The 20,663-nt window shown below is 33.6% G+C and overlaps 2 protein-coding genes across 2 annotated transcripts; both read left to right on the forward strand.

Annotated features, from left to right (window-relative positions):
- Positions 1-3,612, forward strand: LOC135310073 (uncharacterized). Its single transcript, XM_064437086.1, has 6 exons — positions 1-112; positions 567-713; positions 1,192-1,344; positions 2,274-2,335; positions 2,862-2,994; positions 3,470-3,612. Exons 1-6 carry the CDS (start codon positions 106-108, stop codon positions 3,610-3,612), a joined length of 645 nt encoding a protein of 214 aa, XP_064293156.1. The 5' UTR covers positions 1-105.
- A 104-nt stretch (positions 3,613-3,716) lies between these two features.
- On the forward strand, positions 3,717-15,727 carry LOC128683806 (integrin alpha-9-like). The gene is made up of 22 exons (XM_053769764.2): positions 3,717-3,938; positions 4,449-4,534; positions 4,839-4,987; positions 5,356-5,459; positions 5,549-5,647; positions 6,347-6,565; positions 7,209-7,306; positions 7,468-7,552; positions 8,118-8,239; positions 8,718-8,790; positions 9,168-9,294; positions 9,622-9,826; positions 10,164-10,327; positions 10,960-11,038; positions 11,267-11,350; positions 11,866-11,983; positions 12,929-13,013; positions 13,656-13,779; positions 14,582-14,644; positions 14,739-14,792; positions 14,971-15,060; positions 15,470-15,727. Exons 1-22 carry the CDS (start codon positions 3,881-3,883, stop codon positions 15,545-15,547), a joined length of 2,364 nt encoding a protein of 787 aa, XP_053625739.1. The 5' UTR covers positions 3,717-3,880; the 3' UTR covers positions 15,548-15,727.
- Positions 15,728-20,663: the final 4,936 nt, after the last annotated feature.

Genomic DNA, 20,663 nt, shown 5'->3' on the forward strand with positions numbered 1-20,663 from the left:
CTGGCGTATTTCTTGTATTGTGTTAGTCGCATAGTTTCGCTTCAAGCTTGATAGTGTAATATGTGCAACTTTTATATGTAAAATTATACTCTTTATTTATTCAGAATGAAAGGTGAGTGAATTATTTTTTATTTTAGGTCTGCTTTTGCCCGCTTCGTGCGTCCACCTATAACTTATTATTGATATCTCAGGTTCTAAGCAACGTGAATCGCGATGAAACCTATACCAGATTTTAAGTTACACCTTTCCCTATACAACTCTGAAAACCGCATCAAATTCCATACAGTAGTTTTTGAGTGATGGGCGAACAAACATACAAACGGATAGACAAAAAAAAATTAAAAAAATGTTTTCGCTTCTATTAGTCCCATAATGATTTTTCCTTAAAATAATAAAGTTTTGTCTCTCTCTCACACTTTTTCGCGTATTCCCGGTTACTGTACTGGAGCTGTGAAGCCACAAAGCCCGAGCTCGCGTAGAAAATTAACAATTAAATTTTGAAGACTTACGCGGCAGTGAGGTATGTGTTTCGTTGTAACTATACTTTTAATGTGAAATGTTTTCAGGGTTCACACTGTGGTTGGTGATGATAACATGCACGATAAAGAGTTTAAACTGTTTGTTTTTTCATGAACCATCCGCTAGTGTGATAGAGGGGAAAAATAAACTCATTGGTTATTCATTTGGCTATCAGAAGCAACAGAAAAAATTAGGTAAATTCCAATATCACAATTCTCATTCAATTCAATTTGACGACCTCGGTAGCGAAGTGGTAAAGTGCTTGCCTCTGAATCGAGAGGTCCCGGGTTCGATCCCGGTCAGGTCATGATGGAAAATGATATTTTTCTGATTGGCCCGGGTCTTGGTTGTTTGTCTATATATGTATTTGTTATAAAATATAGTATCGTTTAGTTAGTACTTATCCCATAACACAAGTCTCGAACTTACTTTGGGGCTAACTCAATCTGTGTGATATGATTTGTCCTAATATATTTATTTACAATAATAAATATAAATAAATAAATATATTAGGACAAATCACACAGATTGAGCTAGCCCCAAAGTAAGTTCGAGACTTGTGTTATGGGAATAACACAACATAATGTTATTATATTCCAAGTTTTGTGAAGATATTTGCATACAATTTGAGCAAAATTGAGCTAAAAATGATTTTGTTATTATGATTTTCAGTTTCAGGCGACCCAAGCGGTGTAATTGGAAATGTGGAATATTGTCCAGTTTCCACTTCACTGGACGAAAAGAGAAATTTAAAATTCGAGAAATGTGAATCAATTAATGAGATCAATTCCACTTTTTCCAAACATTTAAGCAATGGTCGTAGAGGTGTGTTTTCTTTATTTTATTATATTAAATACTAGCGACCTGCCCCGTCTTCGTTTTCGTAAAACAATAATATAAAAAGTAGCATTTGTTACTCTTGTAAATTTCGTCTATCTTTATGCCTTTCATCAGAATCGACGTATTAGTTTTTGGGTTCATTTGTAACATAAGAGAGATAGATGTTATTATAATTTCAACTGGGCCGGGTCGTGAGGTTCCCTCTATTATGGTTGAGCTACGCGATGGCTGTCCCATGCGTCAATCGTGAACGGGTGCTGCCAGAGGGAACTGGTCATCTCGTTTCTCATATATTTTCATGTAAGTTAATTGTGTTTCATATCGATATATATATATATGTTTTGATATACCTTTTGACTATGTACATTATGTACTTTTATATATTATTAGAAAATGAAAACATTGTAAGAAACAATAATGTAAGCCGATCTGGCATGATAGGGACCAACACTGTTCAAATGAGTTTCTTTCGGCATTTCTTCTCAGCAGTGGTCGTTCCGAAATGCCAGTAGTTTGTAGCTTGTGAGAAATAACTATAAATATAAAAATTGACGAGAAAAAGTGCCTGTGAAGGTCTAATTTCTGAATTTAATTTGTATTTGAACGATTTTTTAATGATAGACTGAGATAAAAATTTAATTAATTTAGTTACTTTTATTTATTCGATTTTGTTTGGTGGGATGTTAGCAAGCTCACCATTTAAATTTGCACATCCGTGGACGGTGAAACATGTAGGATTGTTTGTCTTTATACACCGCATTGTAAAAAAAAAATGTAAAGTCATATTTTTGCAAATAAATAATCTTTGTCTTTGTCTTTTCTTCTAATATTAGTATGGACTAGCGGCAACCGCGACTTTGTCCACTATAAATATAAGGTAGCTTCAGTTATCTAATTAAGTATTTTTTTTCCAGCATCCGATGACTACAAGTATATGTTCGGAGCGACTATAGCCATTTTAAACGATTCTTTTGTGGTAATGTACATGTTAATTTACAATAGAATGAACTAGGTTATTCTTGTGGTTCCGCCTTAGAACAGGACCACCCCATATTCTCCCGTGGATGTCATACGAGACTAGGGATATATAGCCCAGTCAGCTGATAGAACTACTGTTACCGGCAAATATGAAGGATCAGTTGTACCGTCAAATTTTACGTTAATTTTAACCGGCGCGCCGCTGACGTTTTGACAAACTCGGAAGTTTAGTTTAGTGCAATCTTCCCGCTCATAAGTTAATATTGTCAATGTCTTGGGTCCTAAGCAACCTATCGCAACGAAACCAATACCAGATTTTAAGTTAGATTATCTGCTATGTTACTGTGAAAACCGCATCCAATTCCATCCAGTAGTTTTACAGACAGACAAATTAAAAAATAACTGTTTTGTCTTCTATATATATTTATGTCTCATAAAGACCTTTCTTCAAGATTTTTATTCAATATCGCCTATGTATAGATCATTTACAGTTTTATTATACTATGTACAGACTGAATTTTCAGACTTGCGCACCGATGTGGTCAGGTGAATATGATTTTTATGGAACGAGGAAATTCTTTGTTTGGGGCGCCTGTTTTGATGTGAGACGCCAAACAGTCACGCCACTCACTGGTTTATATGGACACCCACGCAAATGTAGGTAAAACTTAAAAATATATATAATATAATATATTTAAAACTGTGATACTAAGAATTGAGTATTGACTTTACATAAATTATTGTTAATGTGTTTTTATGTCTACAAAATAACTAAATAAAAAAATATAAACATATGACACACTCAGATTGAATATATACCAATAAACATCCAAGATCCAAATCAATCTGAGAAAGATTATTTTCCATCTTGATCTGACCGGAAATTGAACCCGGGACCTCTAGTGTAACAGTCCGACATAACTAGATTAACCATTCAATTAATACTAATTTATTGACGATAATATTTTAAACAAAGAATATAGAATATGAACACGTCAACTACCAACAAGATATTTTTTCAAAAAATCATTTAATAATAAAATTAACTTAATTTATTTAGATACTTTATATATTTATTTTATTTAAATTAAGATATATAAGAATACTTAAAAACTAAAAGTATTTTTTTTAGCTTTCAACACTGAAGGCAGTTTTGGTTGGAGAACGTTAGTCGATGAGATAAATAACATATTACTTATATCAAAACCAGCGTCGCCATCTCTACACGGAGATATAGCATATGTCAACAAGATATTTTTTCAAAAAATCATTTAATAATAAAATTAACTTAATTTATTTAGATACTTTATATATTTATTTTATTTAAATTAAGATATATAAGAATACTTAAAAACTAAAAGTATTTTTTTTAGCTTTCAACACTGAAGGCAGTTTTGGTTGGAGAACGTTAGTCGATGAGATAAATAACATATTACTTATATCAAAACCAGCGTCGCCATCTCTACACGGAGATATAGCATATGTCAACATAAAAAAAGATGGGTTGGGTCCAATAAAATCATTAGTTTTAGACGACGATGAAATGAAGGATGCGAGAAAAACCGCATACCAGAATATGTTAAGGAATAGTCGAAATTTAGGTAAGTTAAAAGGGCGAATCCCGCACTTTGCTTAATTTATTTTTAGCGTAAAGTAGAAAAATATGGTAATGATTTGGAAACAAAATCCTAATGACACAACTAGCTATAAGTAGTTTAAACAGAGAACATGACAAATTGTGCTGCACTAGATAAAAAATTAAAAGGTAGTATCTACACCGGGGCTTCGCTCCCGAGGGAATTTCGGGATAAAAAGTACCCTATGTATTATTTCAGATTATATTCTATCCGTGTATAAAATTTCATAGCAATCCGTCCAATAGATTTTGCGTGAAAGAAACATACATATATCCTCACAAACTTTCACATTTATAATATGATTTTATGACCGGTCGCCTGCCTAACGTTAACACTCTTCGAAAATACTGTTGCCTATCAACTGCCAGGATGTGTGTCCCTTGGTTGCCTCGTACGACATCCACGGAAATATATGGAGTAGTTCTATTCTAGGGCGGGAACCAGACACTTAATTATTTTACAAAATTATTTCAGGTAGTGGATTGACATCCGGTCAATTTTGGCACATGGATGACATAGTTTATGCCGTTAGTTTCACGGACAGCAATCTAGATGGGGGAGTAAGTAATACGTATTTGCTTGAAAACCTATCAAAGAAGTTTTTTCTGATACTAGTATGATTGTATGATTGGATTGAAAAAGGACTTTTAAAGTGAGCTCATTGGTTCTTATTTATAAAAAAGTCAAATCATACTTTGTACAAAAAATATTTTATCACTATTGCTCTTTACAATATTTGACATAGAAATAAAATAAATATAACTACCCTCTATTTGATCAAGGTGAATTACTAACCTTGCAGTATAGTCGGTAGTTTAAGTATCATTATTTAAATAACTTGTACTTAACTGTTCCTTATTGCAGGTGATATTTCTAAGATACAAAAAAGGGAAATTGTCAATTATCATGAAAAATCGTAAACCATTCCAACTGAATTATGACGACATGGGTGTTAGTCCCAAGAATATCATGTTCGGTGCAGCGCTGTGCGCTGCTACACTGTATGGTAACAGGTACTCACAATCGCGCTGAATATTTTTATATTTATCTATATACTAAGTAAGTTTGTTTGTGGCCTCTTCACGCTCTACCTATTCGACCTATCTTCTTGAAATGTTGTATATACAATGTACCTAACGTACCAAAATATAACCGTGGAAAATTTACATGGGTAAATATAGTAGCCGCGGGCAAATATAGTATTTCCTTAAAATAAAAATGCTTCTGTGGTTTTTTTACCGTTCCTTTATCGCAAAGAATGTAACAGTTTCTTGAAAAATTAAACCAACGTTGTCATTCAAAACAACAAGTTTCGGAGAGAAACCCTATATTATTCTTCATATAGTCGTATTCAATTTATCGATTTTACAATCATTGTCAGTTACACAGACCTGGTGGTAGGTGCGCCGGCGCAGCACGGCACTTCCGCCTCGGACCCGGAGTTCGGCGCTATCCATATTTATAAGGGCTCATTCAAAATGGCACGTAATTAATTTTGATTTTCTACGATACAATAAGTGAATAAATACCGTCACAAAGTCTATTAGTCTATTATTGTTAATTATTACAGGAAGACTTTATAATACGAAAATTGACATTAATAAGTGTTAACGAAGAATCAAGATTCGGGAGTAGCGTTGTCGCGAACGACTTGGATGGCGATGGATTGCAAGGTAAGATATCCTACTAATTTTGTAAATGCGAAAGTTTGTGAGCATGTATATTTGTTACTTTCGCTTAAAATCTACTGGACGCATTGTTATGAAATTTGGTACACGGGAAGAATATAACCTGGAATAACACATAGGGTACTTTTTATCCCGAAATTCCTACGGGAGCGAACCCCCAGAGCGCAGCTAGTATAAATAAAATTATTTTTATGAAATTTCAATGTCGACATCGATCCGAGGCTCCAATCCCATTGCTCTGCAGTCCTCCGTTGTTATGAGACCCGTCGATGAACCAACGCAAAATCATAATGCAGTTGGGACGTACGTGAACGCACGTCAATGTCACAGAAATTAACAGCAACGCGCAATATCAATGCATTGGAGCAATGGATACGGGCCCTAAACGTTATTTATAAATGTCATAGCTTTTTTATACCCATCCTATGACTATACCTTTTATACCTATCACTATATACTATCCTATACTATATTATAAATGCGAAAGTAAGTTTGTTTATTGGTTGCCTCTTCACGCTTTATCTACTCAACCAATCTTCTTGAAATTTTGCAAACATGTAGTTTGAAGTATGGAGAAGGACACAGGGTACTTTTCATGCCGGAAAAATTTACGCGGGGCAACCCGCTGGCAAGAAGACAGTTTGTTACACAGAGATTCAGTACACAAAATTAATTAAATTACAGAATTATTTGTCAGTGCGCCATACCAGAACGAAGGTGTTGTGTATGTACTATCCGGATACGAAATAAGAGAAATAAGCAAACAGATCGACGAAAATGGTAGCACAGATACAGTTGACGTTTCTGATCTCAAATACACACAGATTATAAAGAGAGAGGGATACAAGCGATTGGGTTTTAGTATTGGAGTCATGTCTGACATGGACAGCAACGGATGCGATGGTACGTACATAGGAAATTTTAGTGAACAACAGTATAATATAATACAATACAACAGTATAGTAGAATTTTACTAAACAACAGGTATTAAACGCGCACATACCTTTTATATTTCCCGGACGTTTCGGACATTGTTACAAAGGTCCGTGGTCACTGGGCGACTGACTCAGCAAGCTACGGCAGCGACGTGTCCGGTAGAATCTTCTTCTACCGCCATATTATATAATTATGCAACGCGAAAGTTTAAAAGTAATTAAATCTTAGTGAACCGATTTTCATGGAACATGGCTAGGTACAGTCGGGATAAAATTATCTATGACATAAAAAACTAAACGAAAATCGGTTCAACCGTTTGGGAGCTACGATGCCACAGACAGATACACAAACACGTTAAACTTATAACAACCCTCTTTTTGCGTCAGGGGTTAAAAACAAAGTCGCTTCCCGCTGTCTGTCCCTATGTACGCTTAGATCTTTAAAACTACGCAACGGATTTTGATGCGGGTTATATTAATAGATAGTATGATTACTGAGGAACTCCGGCAATACCATAATAAATTATGTGTATAATTTATTATGGTATTGAGGGAGCGCAGCCGGTACTAACTAGCTAGTTAACAATAATTTGATTAAATTTATTTTTCAGAAATAGCGATTGGCGCTCCTGCAAGTAATAAAATTATGATTCTCCGCTGTATTCCTGCCGTCACCATCAATGTTACTACTGAGCTTGATGGACCTAAGGTATTCAACAATATACTAACATAAATGTGGAAGTCTGCCTGTCTTTCTGTCTGTCACAATTTCAGCTTTTCCTGTTTTGATACCGCATTTTCGTTAACTGGTCACTTTCCTTACAAATCTTCGATTCGCTAATTTCTATAACTAGGTACCTTACATTACAGATAGTTCCAGAATCAGAAAATGAATTCAAAATAAAAACTTGTATAAACCTGGAATACAAATCTAATATGGACAACATTGCAGCACGTGAGTAACAGACCTTTTTTTTGCTTCGCTCCCGTGGGAATTTCGGGATAAAAGTATTCTATTTGTTATTCTAGGTTATACTCTACCCGTGTACCATATTTCATAACAATCGGTCCAGTAGATTTTGAGTGAAAGAGTAACAAACATGCATACATATGTATTCTCCTTGCATACATACATCCTCACAATATTTCGAAACATGTAGAAATGCGAACCCTGGGCTCCAACACATTCTGGCCGAGTAAAACACACAGAAAACGCTTAGATGAGAGATAATTTTCTCGTGTAAGCTTAGCTTTAATGATGAAAACTAAAGGGAATTGCACCGTCAACTTTGACGTTGACGTTTAGACAAAATGGCGTACTTTGAAATTTTCTGCGCACATCAAAGTTAAAGTCTAAAGAGGCGGTGCAACCAACCTTAAAAAATTATGGTAAACAACGTAGTAGAATAAATTAATTATAAAAAATCAATTATAAATATAATAATTACTGCAAACTTTTCACTGTTATGATATTTTTTTTAATGAAACGATTAAATTACCTTTTGCCCTTTGTATTTTAGATGTGTCGCTAAAGAATACGATAAGCGGAACTCGAGTTAACATCACTTGCCGTCCAAAACTTATAGACATTGATATAAGCAGCAAGGAAAATACTTATTGTCACATTGTAAACGTTTATATAGTGAGTATCTGATACTTTTTAAGACTAAATTAGACTAAATTACAGCGTGTCTACATATAATCCATTTTTTTATTCAATAATACAATTTAATAATGACAAATTTAAAACCTACGATTTAATTTTATTTCTTTGTAATATTAGACGTAAAAAATATATGTTTCGTTTTGTTGTCAATAATTTCTAGGTTTATATAATATAATATTTAGTCTCTAAAATGCCTTTTCAAGGCACGCCACAGTATCAATTTTAGGTAGCACATTTGCACACATGTAGCCATGTGTGGGAACAGTTTAGGGTTTACTTTAGTGGAAATTAATACCTGGTTAATAAATGTTTTGCTCTAGAATGTACAACAACAAAATTCAACAATATGTACTAGCATGAAGATTGTTTACATACGACTCGTAAGAAAAAAAAAATTAGGTTAAAATGAGGCGCGCGCAATTTATGTACAAAATAATATTACTTTTTTCCATAGGTTGGTTTTGAACCTGGTCTTTACACATTTACATCGGAAGCTAAGTTGATCACTGCGGGATTAGAAAACACGGGTAAACTATTTAGTTATCTATAATCTACCATTGTGTTACACATGGATGGAACTTCTAAAAATACTATAATTCGCTAGGTATTACTAAAAAATAAAAATATTATAAGCCGAAGAGCTAATTTGAGCAAGCTAATCTTCGGGATTACTGATCCTATGTAAAAAAATTCTGCAAATGAGATACACCATGTCAAGAACGATAATCGGTCATGTCACACTGTCATTTTCTCTTCTGCTCGTCTTCTTCGACTAGCGAAGGTTAGTTTTCTATTTCTCATACTCCTGACTCTTTTCCCATTGTTATCAGCTGCAACATCTTGTTAATTTTTCTTCTGTTAACCCCGCGTTTCCACTTCGCGTGTTTACGCTTCTTTTTTTTAGATTTCAACCCGTCTTGGGTGAACGTAACTCCGTACAGCATCATGAAGAAAACTCAGCTCATAGAACGAGGCTGTTCTGGTGAAGAATGCATTTACCATTTTAAAATGAATTTCTTATGGTCTGGAGGGTAAGTGAATAGAATGGACGATAATTAAAGGCTTTTTGCCTAATGTTTTTAAATTCAAATTACAACTTTATTTATCTATTCTAATCTTTGATATTATGATCTCATGATGAATTAGGTCATTGTGGGTTACATACATACATAGATTTATAAGTACAATTCATGTAAATAAACAATAACTTAAAAATTGCTCATTATCTGTTCTTTGTTTGAGTGAGATTCACTTAGAATTAATAGGTAACTACTATATGCATTTTTAATTTAAATTACACAAGGCCAGCTTTTCAGATCATGTCGCTAAATAAAAAGCAAACTATGAAACTGTTTTAGTGAAATCAAAAAAGGTTACAAATATGACGTGAATTCTATGAAATACGAGACACTAACGCTTCACATCACCAATGAGGGTAGGATCGCGTTCACCGCGTGCGCACTAGTGAACGTTGTGGGCGCGCCCGTCGACCAATTATATTGCTCCCACGGTTCTGATGGATACCTCTGTCGGCTGCCAGAGGGCTTCAGGAAAAATACATCGGTACGTTTATACTACCTTTTATTTAACTTGCCCCATTAATAAATTGAGTACACCTTTCATTGTTTTTTATTTTATTACGCTTGATCTGATGGTAAATCCTGGTGATTGGCTCCAGGAGGCCTACAATTCAACTATTACGCAACGATTCAAATGCAGCACAGTTTAAAAATCTGAAATTTAAAAGTAACTTGATGGTACGAATTATCGATGTAGATCAGTCTAGGTCCTGAGCTGGATCGCATTAAGTGATGATGGTAAGCCCCCTTATGACGGAATCACATCTATTTACCTTCGGTTAGCACAGCAGAGAAGAGCACAAACATTTCTATAATTTCAGTATGATATCCTAATCAAATTGGAAACGAGTCGACTGACGAACGAATTTACTGGTTTGAACGTGACAGTAAATTTGTATGAAGAATGCGATGAGAAGAATTCTCCAATCAAGGAGCAATTTTATGTGGAATACGACTTTACCATGGATAGAATTGAGGTTCAAGGGCAAGTGTTACATTTAATTTACATATCATAGTTAGCAGATAACTAAGTAATTTAATTAAAAGGAAAATCTGACATGACTTTTACGACTACCTACCGCCATCTAGTGGCAGGTCGCACACACTAGTAAACTAAACAGTCCACCAGTGTACAGGTTAGCTCACGATGTTTTCCTTCACCGGAAACAAGTGGTCTATGAAAATACTATATATGTGTCAGATTGGGGTACAAACTCATGACATACGACATGATGAATCCTGAAAACATGTTCAAATAAACAATACATATGTTGCTTGCTAGTAAGAATAAGCAATTTAAAAAAATATATAAAAACACACAATCATGTAATTGACGTCGCGTATACACTTTAGCAATTTTACAAACTGAAATTCGCTCGTGAAATTCGTTTTGAATGCCGCCGCGGGCTGTCATTAGTGTTTATTAAATTGTACCATGTACACACACAGTAATCGATTTAATTATCCTATTTTATAAATAAGTAAAGTACTGGCACAATGTTAATTTTATAAATGTTTAAATTAAAAAATATATATTATTTATTTAAAAAAATGTGTGTTCAAACAGTCGTAAAATTCACCCACTGATTATTAATTTATTAATTTGATTAATATCAGAGTTTCAGAAACACGTAGTATTACAGAGAAGGCGATCAAAACCAGCTCGGGAACCATTGATGTTACACATACATATCGGGTAAGTATGATTTTTCTTTACGTCTATAAATGTGTAGTTCTGTAAAATCCCAAATGAAAATACTAAATACTTAGGTACTTTTTGATTTTATTTCTTACTCATAAGAATTAATAGATTACGTTATAATTGGTTTTATTGTCATTAATCTTATGAATTTACATTTTGACTACAAAAATAAAACTAAATATTATTTACTGCATAGAATTAATTATTTACTGCATATTTCAGATTTCCAATAAAGGAACAGTTTCGTGGAAAGACGTCGTAATGGACATTTCCGTCCAAGAATCTAACTTTATAAAAGAATTGCTTGTAAGTATAATGTAAATTGATATATAGAAAATCGCAGCCATGCCTGGAATTTCGTAGTTATTATTTCTTTTTTTGTCAGAGATATTATAGATTTTGGATTAAAATTCTCAATTTTATTCCAAAATCCATTATAAGATATTACAGATTTTGGATTAAAATTCTCCATTTTATTCCAAAATCTATTATAAGATATTACAGATTTTGGATTAAAATTTTCAATTTTAATTATGGATATTATAGATTATGGATTAAAATTCTCAATTTTATTACAAAATCTATAATATTCGTGCCACATGAGTTTCCACCACTTGCTACCGGTGAAGGAAAACGTGGGGAGAAAACACGCAAGCTGGTGGACAGTTAAGTTCACTATAGTGTGTATGCGATCGAAAAGAAATAAAGATTACATTATTCCAGGTTCTTTAAATTTATTTGAAATACAAACGCTTATATAGACCTAAATCGACATTTAATGCTTTATTTTCATTTATTCAAGGTTATATTTATTATTCAAGGTAACATCAGAAAATCAGTGCAAGATAATTAATCAGACAACCAGTTGTAGTTTAGATTTGATTCCGTCGTCGACACTCAAAATAGTGGTCACGATTGTAGTCTGGAAAAATCAAATAGGTACGTCACACATTTAGGGTGAGTTGCACCAGTCAACTTTGACGTTAGCTTTAACCTGCGCAGAAGAACGCAAACTACGCCATTTTGTCCAAACGTAGGTGGGGCGAAGGTTAAAATCAACGTCAAAGTTGACTGGTGAAACTCACCCTAAGTAACGAAAACCTATGATCTGAAATCGGAAATTCGAAAGAAAATAAAGGAGGTCAATCAATCACAACACATCGATTTGGTATTGCAATGATAAATATATATGTTATTCAATAATAATGATTAATATATTCAAATATACGTGTATGTGTAAATGTTCTACTCTTTAAAGACATATGTCTTTATACATATGTATTTTAGATATATAACATTCGCAACGTCTGTATGTATGAACGCGATAAACTCAAAAACGACTGCACGGATTTTTGAACGGTTTTCACCAATATATCATAAGGAAGATTTAACTGTATTTATTTTTGCTTATACCCAAGCGAAGTCGGGACGGGTTGCTAGTTGAAAATATTTTTTATGTGTGTCATGCGTGTGTAACCAGAGGCGAGGGATTATCTTACATTTTTTGCAAGTAAATGTGCTTGCTTATTGGCCAAAAAAAATTTGATTTAATAAAAATGACCGTATATTTACATGAACTAAATATGTATCAGAAAGGCTAAATGATAGGCGCGTTTGGTATCGTATCTGTCTCAAAGAATCTCCATCGCAATACAGCGTGGCAATGCAGCCAGTATAATGGGAACTTTCGAGCCAGGTATATGATGCGGGGTATTGTGCCTGTTTTAGATTAATAAAATATTTGACGAAGCATGTTGCAGTTACAATGTTAAATTAAAATATTACAAAGATCACTTAGGAAGAAAATTACATCATCAATAAAAGTTATATTAAAATAGGTATGTATTTTGTGATATTAACTTACATAATTATTTATGCTTCTAGAGAAACTTCTTCTGGTTAAAAAGTTGGCGATTACAAGTAACATATCCTTGAAGCTACTCCCTACAACAGTTATAAAAACGACGAGGTAAGTAACAGTGATGAAATTAATAGTCAGAGCGCTTAGTAAATATACGTAATTTTTAAGATGTCTAATAAATAAATAAATATACAAGGACAAATTACACAGATTGAGCTAGCCCCAAAGTAAGTTCTAGACTTGTGTTATTGGATACTAACTCAACGATGCTATATTGTATAACATATACATATATAGATAAACATCCAAGACCCGGGCCAATCAGAAAAAGATCATTTTCCATCATGACCCGACCGAGGATCGAACCCGGGACCTCTCGGTTCAGAGGCAAGCACTTAACACTGCGCCACCGAGTCGTCAAAACCATACTTTGGTAATCGTACCAATCCTACTGAATAAATAAATGCGATAGTTTGTGAGGATGTATGTGTGTATGTGTTTGTTACTCTGTCACGCAAAATCTACTAGACGGATTGTTATGAAATTTGGTACACGGTGAGAATATAACCTGGAATAACACGTAGGGTATTTTTATCCCGAAATTACCACGGGATTTGTAATATATTTTGACACAGACTACTTAGTAAAATGTATTATTTAAAGATGTGTATACATTTTGTTAATAACTTATTAAATCGATTTAATTTGTAAAGATGTGTAGGAAATATTAATGTTTTGATTGGTTTTTAGCGTGACGTCAGTGCCTGTCTACGAAAAAGATACAACGATTGGCCAGAACAAGTCTGTCATTATAATAATAGCTATATTAGTGGCTGCCATATTATTTGCTATAGTCATTTACATACTGTACAGAGTGAGTGTTTTTCTTCCGTCACTTTACATACTTGAGGTAGCAACATTTGTGAAAACCAATGCTCATTTATTCCCTCGTCTAGCTGATGTTGTATTGAGGAATCATCGAGATATCTATCGATTATGCATGCACCCATCAAAATCTGCTTTACTCGGTAATAGCATAGTATATATGGCACCGAAAATTTACAACAAAATTCCAAATCAATATAAAAGCTTAAATTTAAATCTATTTAAAAAGCACCTCAAGTCTTTATTAACTGATAAATGATACTTTAAATGATTTCTTTAATGATAGACTCGGATAGAATTTAGGGCTAGTATAAGTACATTATAATTCTTTTTTTGTTTTGGATTTGTAGTGGATAGCATGCTCCTCTTTATTTATTTATATTTGCATACCTATATTCGGTAAAACGTGTAGGTCTAATTCATTTTGACTATTTTGACTATTACTTCTTTTTATTTATTAAATAGTTTAAATAGTAATTATGTTTTTATATTTATAATTTAAGTACGTAAATGCACCTCCGTGCTATTTCCTTTTGGTTGGTCATTGTTGACTGTAAGAGAATTGTATATGGCATTAATATTTTATAGTACGTTATTGTTTCTTAAGTTTGTGTAATATTATTTTAAAATAAAAGAAGCATTATTAGAGAATTCGTTTTAGAGTGCCCGAGGTCCCTAAACGTTATACTTCTTTGTATGAAAAATATCCTATTATATAATTTTTATCGCTGAAAGTATTTTATGCATTCAAGATATACTGATAATTACTAATCTTAACCATTGGATTTCAGGTTGGATTTTTCAGAAGAAAGCAGAAAGAAGAACTACAAGCCGAAATAAAACGAAGAAGTGTTGTTAGTTTTTTTTTATATTTACCTTTTAAAGTGTTCAAATTTTTTTAGCGATTGATGTGTTAAGTTAAAAATTATTATTTTATATTTTTTTCAGAAGCGGCCCAACACTACATCTCAAGTAGAGGATTCTCTTTTAGAAATAAATGACGTTAGTATAATCATTATTATATTCGAAGTATAGATATTTTATGTGCTTAGAAATTACATTTAATAGTTAAAAAATAGATAAATCAACAAACTAATTCGACATTCGATAAGGTTCCGAGCTCGAACACCGCGCAGGCATTTTAAAAAAGGTATTTTTAAACTATCAACTTTGATTCTAGGATGAGATTTATGATGATCAAGATACTCTTCTTCGTGATAAAGGTCAACCCAGTTCAAGTAAACAGCCCTCGAGGATATCGACATCCAAAGTATAGTGATTTGTTTTTTGTTTATAAATAATAGTATAGTTGTATCTTCATAGTCGTATTCCTCACGGCCGAGGGTCGTGGTTATTACGTGGAATGAAACACACACAACAACTTTCTTGGCATTATTAATGGAGTGGTTTGCCATTGCCTTCTCCATTTCACACACAAATTAATAAGAATCAACCAGTGTGCAGGTTTCCTCACGATGTTTCCCTCACCGGATAGTTGTATGTATATCAGTATTTTTTAATGTTGTGTCTGTCTTTGCTGTATTTTTGAAAGTATGAACACTTTATTCACTTTAAAAAGTACATCAAAATAGTAAATCCCATGTAAATTCTTGTCAAACATAAAAGACACAGTGTACAATAAATGAGTTGTATCCTGTATATATTTTTTTAATTTTTAGAACGTCGTCGAAACTGAAAACGCCGTAACCGCGGAAGAAAAAACCAAATCCATTGTTTCTGAAGAAAATAAGTCATAGTATTTGTCTTTTTATAATAATATTTTTATTGTAATTACTTATTGCTTTGATTTGTGTAAAGATTATTATGTAAAGGAAATTAAAATAAATGTACAATGTAGTATGAGTGTATAATGTTTTATAAATAATTTGATGTTTTAATTTTTAATTTTATTTTTATAAAACATTGAAAAAAATACATATTTTTTTACAATATTTGATGTTTGTTTGTCTAAAAAGTAGCCTTCAGTAGCGTCCACTGTGTCCTCCTTAGGATCACATGAGAATACAAATCTATATCTATACTATTATTATAAAGAGTTAAGCGTTTGTGAGTTTGTATGTTTGAGGCGGGTAATTTCTTAAACTACCGAACCAATATCAAAAATTCTTTCACCATTAGAAAGGTACATTATCCAAGATTGCTTTAGGCTATATTTTATCTCAAAATTCCCAAAGGAGCGAAGCCCCGCGCAACATCTAGTTAGGTATATAAAATCGGGCATCGTAAATATTTTCTACGGCCGATGGAATGACACCTCTGTTGTCAGTTTCAGGAGGCACTCTTTTTGGTAATATCAATTTAGTTTACTTATCCCATGAAAAGAAAAATATATGTTAAATGCTTAACATACTGTGAACTCTTAAACACATGAAACTTCGCATGTAGGATTTCGCATATATGTATTTAAAATATAAAACTCTTTTCCTAGGTCTATGTGGAATGTATTTACAGTAGAGATTATACTAGCTACACAGCCTAAGGTAAATGGTAAGATGGAAATATGGATAGAATTAAAGAAAAACTAAGGTAACAATTTTTGTCAACAGAAAAACAATATAATTTAGTTGTGAGCGACAGCGTCTGGAGGCAATAACAGCCGTTTTGATTTATATTGCTCAGCAGGCTGTAATTGAAAAATACTCCGACAAAAATGAGTTTCTGTCATTGATTTATACAAGGCTAGACACCGCTCCTTGCGGGTGCCGCTGCCTTGCGGACTGGAGACGAAAAATTAGGAAAGCGGAGATGAACGCTCAGATGAGAGAGAAGTAATTTAAAAATGAGGATGTGAATGTGAGGTATGTTTGCCATTCTTTCACGCACAATCTACTAGACAGATTTCGATTGACGAAAACTTATAATCTGGATAATCTGGAATAATACACTGGTTTTTTAAATCTCGAAATACCCACGAGGGGCCGAGAGATTTTGCAAGCACTAATATAATAAAGTTTAAGAGACATGACATTATGACGAATGTCATACAAGCATGAACATGCTCGTAAGATTCTTAGATTTCGGAATTCCATTTATTAGGCTAGATATTAATAAAATAATATAAAATTAACTGAAAAGAATTAGAATGTATGCCCATTTAGTCTGATCACAAGTCTTATAATATCCATTCTCGGTAGGACATAAAGTGGCGGAACCTGACGCCCAAACACAGTCTTGTAACTTTCATCACAAACGATCACTAAGCACAATGATTATTTTTTTCGAAACTGCGTCTATGCACTGCGTTGCCGCTCTGTTATATATAGGTAATAGGTTTTCATTGATCTGCGTCAACGTAGTACGTCGAAATTCTGTATAATTTCTGCTTTAATCCGTTGACGGACATCAACGCAACTGAAGACAACAGGACATCATTCGAGGCACGGTCGCAATGCACGTGGTATCTAGCTTAATCTAGATCCATGATCTCTATATTGGGGACCGGTGTTGGGGAAAAGTAGAAAGAGTTGACAAGAAGCCGGCGCAATAATAGAAATGACAAATGTGTTCCTAATTTTACTTTCCAAGTGAAAGATCAACGGTATTAAGCTTTTATATTTTAATATTCCTTTCATGTCTACAAATTGAAAACACAGGAGCCTAAGTGATGAAGAAATTGCTGAAATTTTTTGTCTACAATCGAAATGGTTCTTAACGCCACGGTAATAGCGGCGAGATTGCATTTGCCTAACTTGATGTAACGTGTGATAATGCATTATCATTATACGAGTATTATGACAATTAAATGATTATATTACATTATATTATTATTATTATATTATGACGACCTCTGTGGCGCAGTGGTAAAGTTCTTGCCTCTGGACCGAGAGGTCCTGGGTTCGATCCCCGGTCGGGTCATGATGGAAAATGATCTTTTTCTGATTGGCCCGGGTCTTGGATGTTTATCTATATATGTAATTGTTATAAAATATAGTATTGCTGAGTTAGTATCCCATAACACAAGTCTAGAACTTACTTTGGTGCTAGCTCAATCTGCGTGATTTGTCCTGGTATATTTATTTATTTGTTATCACACGTCATGACACAGACCAATCATATAATGATTCATACGATACACACAATGGTGGACCAATTTATTTAAAAAGCTTCTCAGGTCCTTACTGACTGATAAATGTTATTATAATTTTAATGATTTTTTTTAATGAATTGACTCAGCCAAAAATTTTGTTAATTTAGTTACTTTTATTTGTTCGATTTTGTTTTGTGGGATGATAGCATTTAAATCTGCACACCTGTGGACAGTAAAACATGTAGAATTAAGTTCTTCTTTTAACACCACATTGTAAAAAAATGAAAACTCATGTTTTTGTAAATAAATAATCTTTGTCTTTGTCACAAATTAACGCATACATTGACGCATGTCACAGTGTATAATATCACTTGCTCTTTTGCAAAGATGATTATTATTTATTAATATATTGGTACGCATTTACAGCCACGGGTCCATCGAACCCGGTCCTTTGGTTCGTGGGACCGAAGCCAACATTTAAGAGGCCTTTATGTACCTTTTTATTCTAATAAGTGAGATGGCTGAACTGCAGAAGTCTATTGTATACTGTGGTATGACATAGTACTATTAGGAAACACTAACAGACATTTTATTATTATTATTTGTGGCTCCTACATGTTATCGGTGAACTCAAACCGCCGCGAGTGAAATTATTCGCGATGAGTCTGAAACGGTTCTCCGACAATTGCTTCGTCTACGAACGTTTCGTACAGAATTGAGGAGACATTCTGTCGGCGAATCGTTCGTAGATGAAGGGTTCTGTCGTTCAAACGCCCGATGTCGAAACATTCTGTCGACGAAATGTTCTCATTCGCGTTGTTTATATATGTGCTATTTTTACCGCAACGAACAACCAGCAATGTACTTTGAAACAGCTTTTTTTGTAGCTACTTCGCACAGTCGTAGGTATTGCTAGCTATCAGACCATTGGCACGCATATCATCCTTGACGACATCAAACCAGTCTTGGGTTTGTACTTCTTTAGCACAAAACTGTCGTGCCGATAATGCATAAATAAATAAACTAGGACAAATCACACAGATTGAGCTAGCCCAAAAGTAAGTTCGAGACTTGTATTATGGGATACTAACTCAACGATACTATATTTTATAACATATTCATATATAGATAAACATCCAAGACCCGAGCCAAGCAGAAAAAGATCATTTTCCATCATGACCCGAGCGGGGATCGAACCCGGGACCTCTCGGTTCAGACGCAAGCACTTTACCACTGCGCCACCGAGGTCGTCAAAAAAATGCATAGTTGACATAAACCGATTTCATAGTATTCGCTTAGAGCCAATGCCTGAAAATATGCCACTAGGATCACCCCAGATGTATGGTAAATAGTGGATCAATAAAGCAATATTGGGGGAGAATATAAAAGAGATATCCGTATTCAAACACTGTCTGAAAATAGTATCCACGACCCAGCTCTTTTAAATATCGTGTTGGCTTTTCATAAAAACGTAGTTCTATTTTGACGTAGATATCTGCTTACGCAAATAGTGGTGTAAATAAAACTAAATTTAAAAAAATTGAAAACCGTAACTCAGAAGTTGCTTATATTGCATCTGAAAAGGGCTGATATAACGAATAACAAACATCATCGCGTGTATAGATTTGATATACCTATATTATGAAAATAAAAAAAAAATATATAAACTAGCATTTTCTATATAAATCTTTGTTTATTGTTTGTTATACCAAATTGTACAAAACACACAGGTAAAAAGTACATACACGACAAGAAGGGAAAATATATAATGGCGGATTTATCCCACGAACGGATCTTTTCCAGTCCTTCCAGTTCCGTAGTTCCGGCCCTCATACATAAAGTTTTCAACTTAATTCTGGCAGTTGTTGAGATTAATCTTCCGAATTGGATTCTCGGAACGCAAAATTACCCGAGATATTACTAAAAAGCGAAAATTGCTTTTTACGAAGAAAATCAAATAATTGTTGCCTTTTTATAAAAAGTACACTAACGAAAGCCATGTATAGTAGGGTATACAGTGACTATATCATCATTTTGTCAACATAGCAAGAGGATGATATTGTTACAGTGAATTGTTATTCACTGTATAGTAGGTATTAAACTAAAATTTGATACACAGACAATATTACGGTTTACATGGTGGTATGACACCAATATTTTCCCGCTTTAATCGCGACAGGAAAATAATAAGGTAAAAATAGCATGCTTATTCTATACATAAAACATATATATAATTATTTTTTGATTTTGTAACATTATAGTCTAGGAGCTATACCAATTTCTACACTATTCTTCTTCCTCATTTAATACTTAAATAAATATATATTTATAAATATATAGATAAAAATCACACAGATTGAGTTAGCCCCAAAGTAAGTTTGAAACTTGTGCTACGGAATACTAACTCAACGATACTATATTTAACATATACATGTATAGATAAACATCCAAGGCCCAGATCAGTTTCAGGTACCAGGACGTTCTGTTCTACGTTGTTATGTTATGTTAAGCATTGCCAGTTTTATAACGTGGCTGGAGGTATTTTTTGTCTTTCTTCTCGAGGATAGCCATGGCCTGTTTGACAGCGTTTTCTTCACCTCTCCTCATCACATGCCCGAATCAACACACTCACTGTGTCATTAAATAAATTGGCTTTACCAATTTCAACAAGTTTATTTAATTCATACGTTTTTAAACCCTATGAAAATGACTTCAACATGATTATCATTTTCTAAATCTATCTCAAAGGTAATTTTCGAGTCTTAAAATCCATATTGTTGGTCCACAACTCTCTAACTAAGTTTATTTATACCGATTACATTCGT

Source organism: Plodia interpunctella, chromosome 3 (assembly GCF_027563975.2).
Source record: "Plodia interpunctella isolate USDA-ARS_2022_Savannah chromosome 3, ilPloInte3.2, whole genome shotgun sequence".
Lineage (NCBI taxonomy): Eukaryota > Metazoa > Arthropoda > Insecta > Lepidoptera > Pyralidae > Plodia > Plodia interpunctella.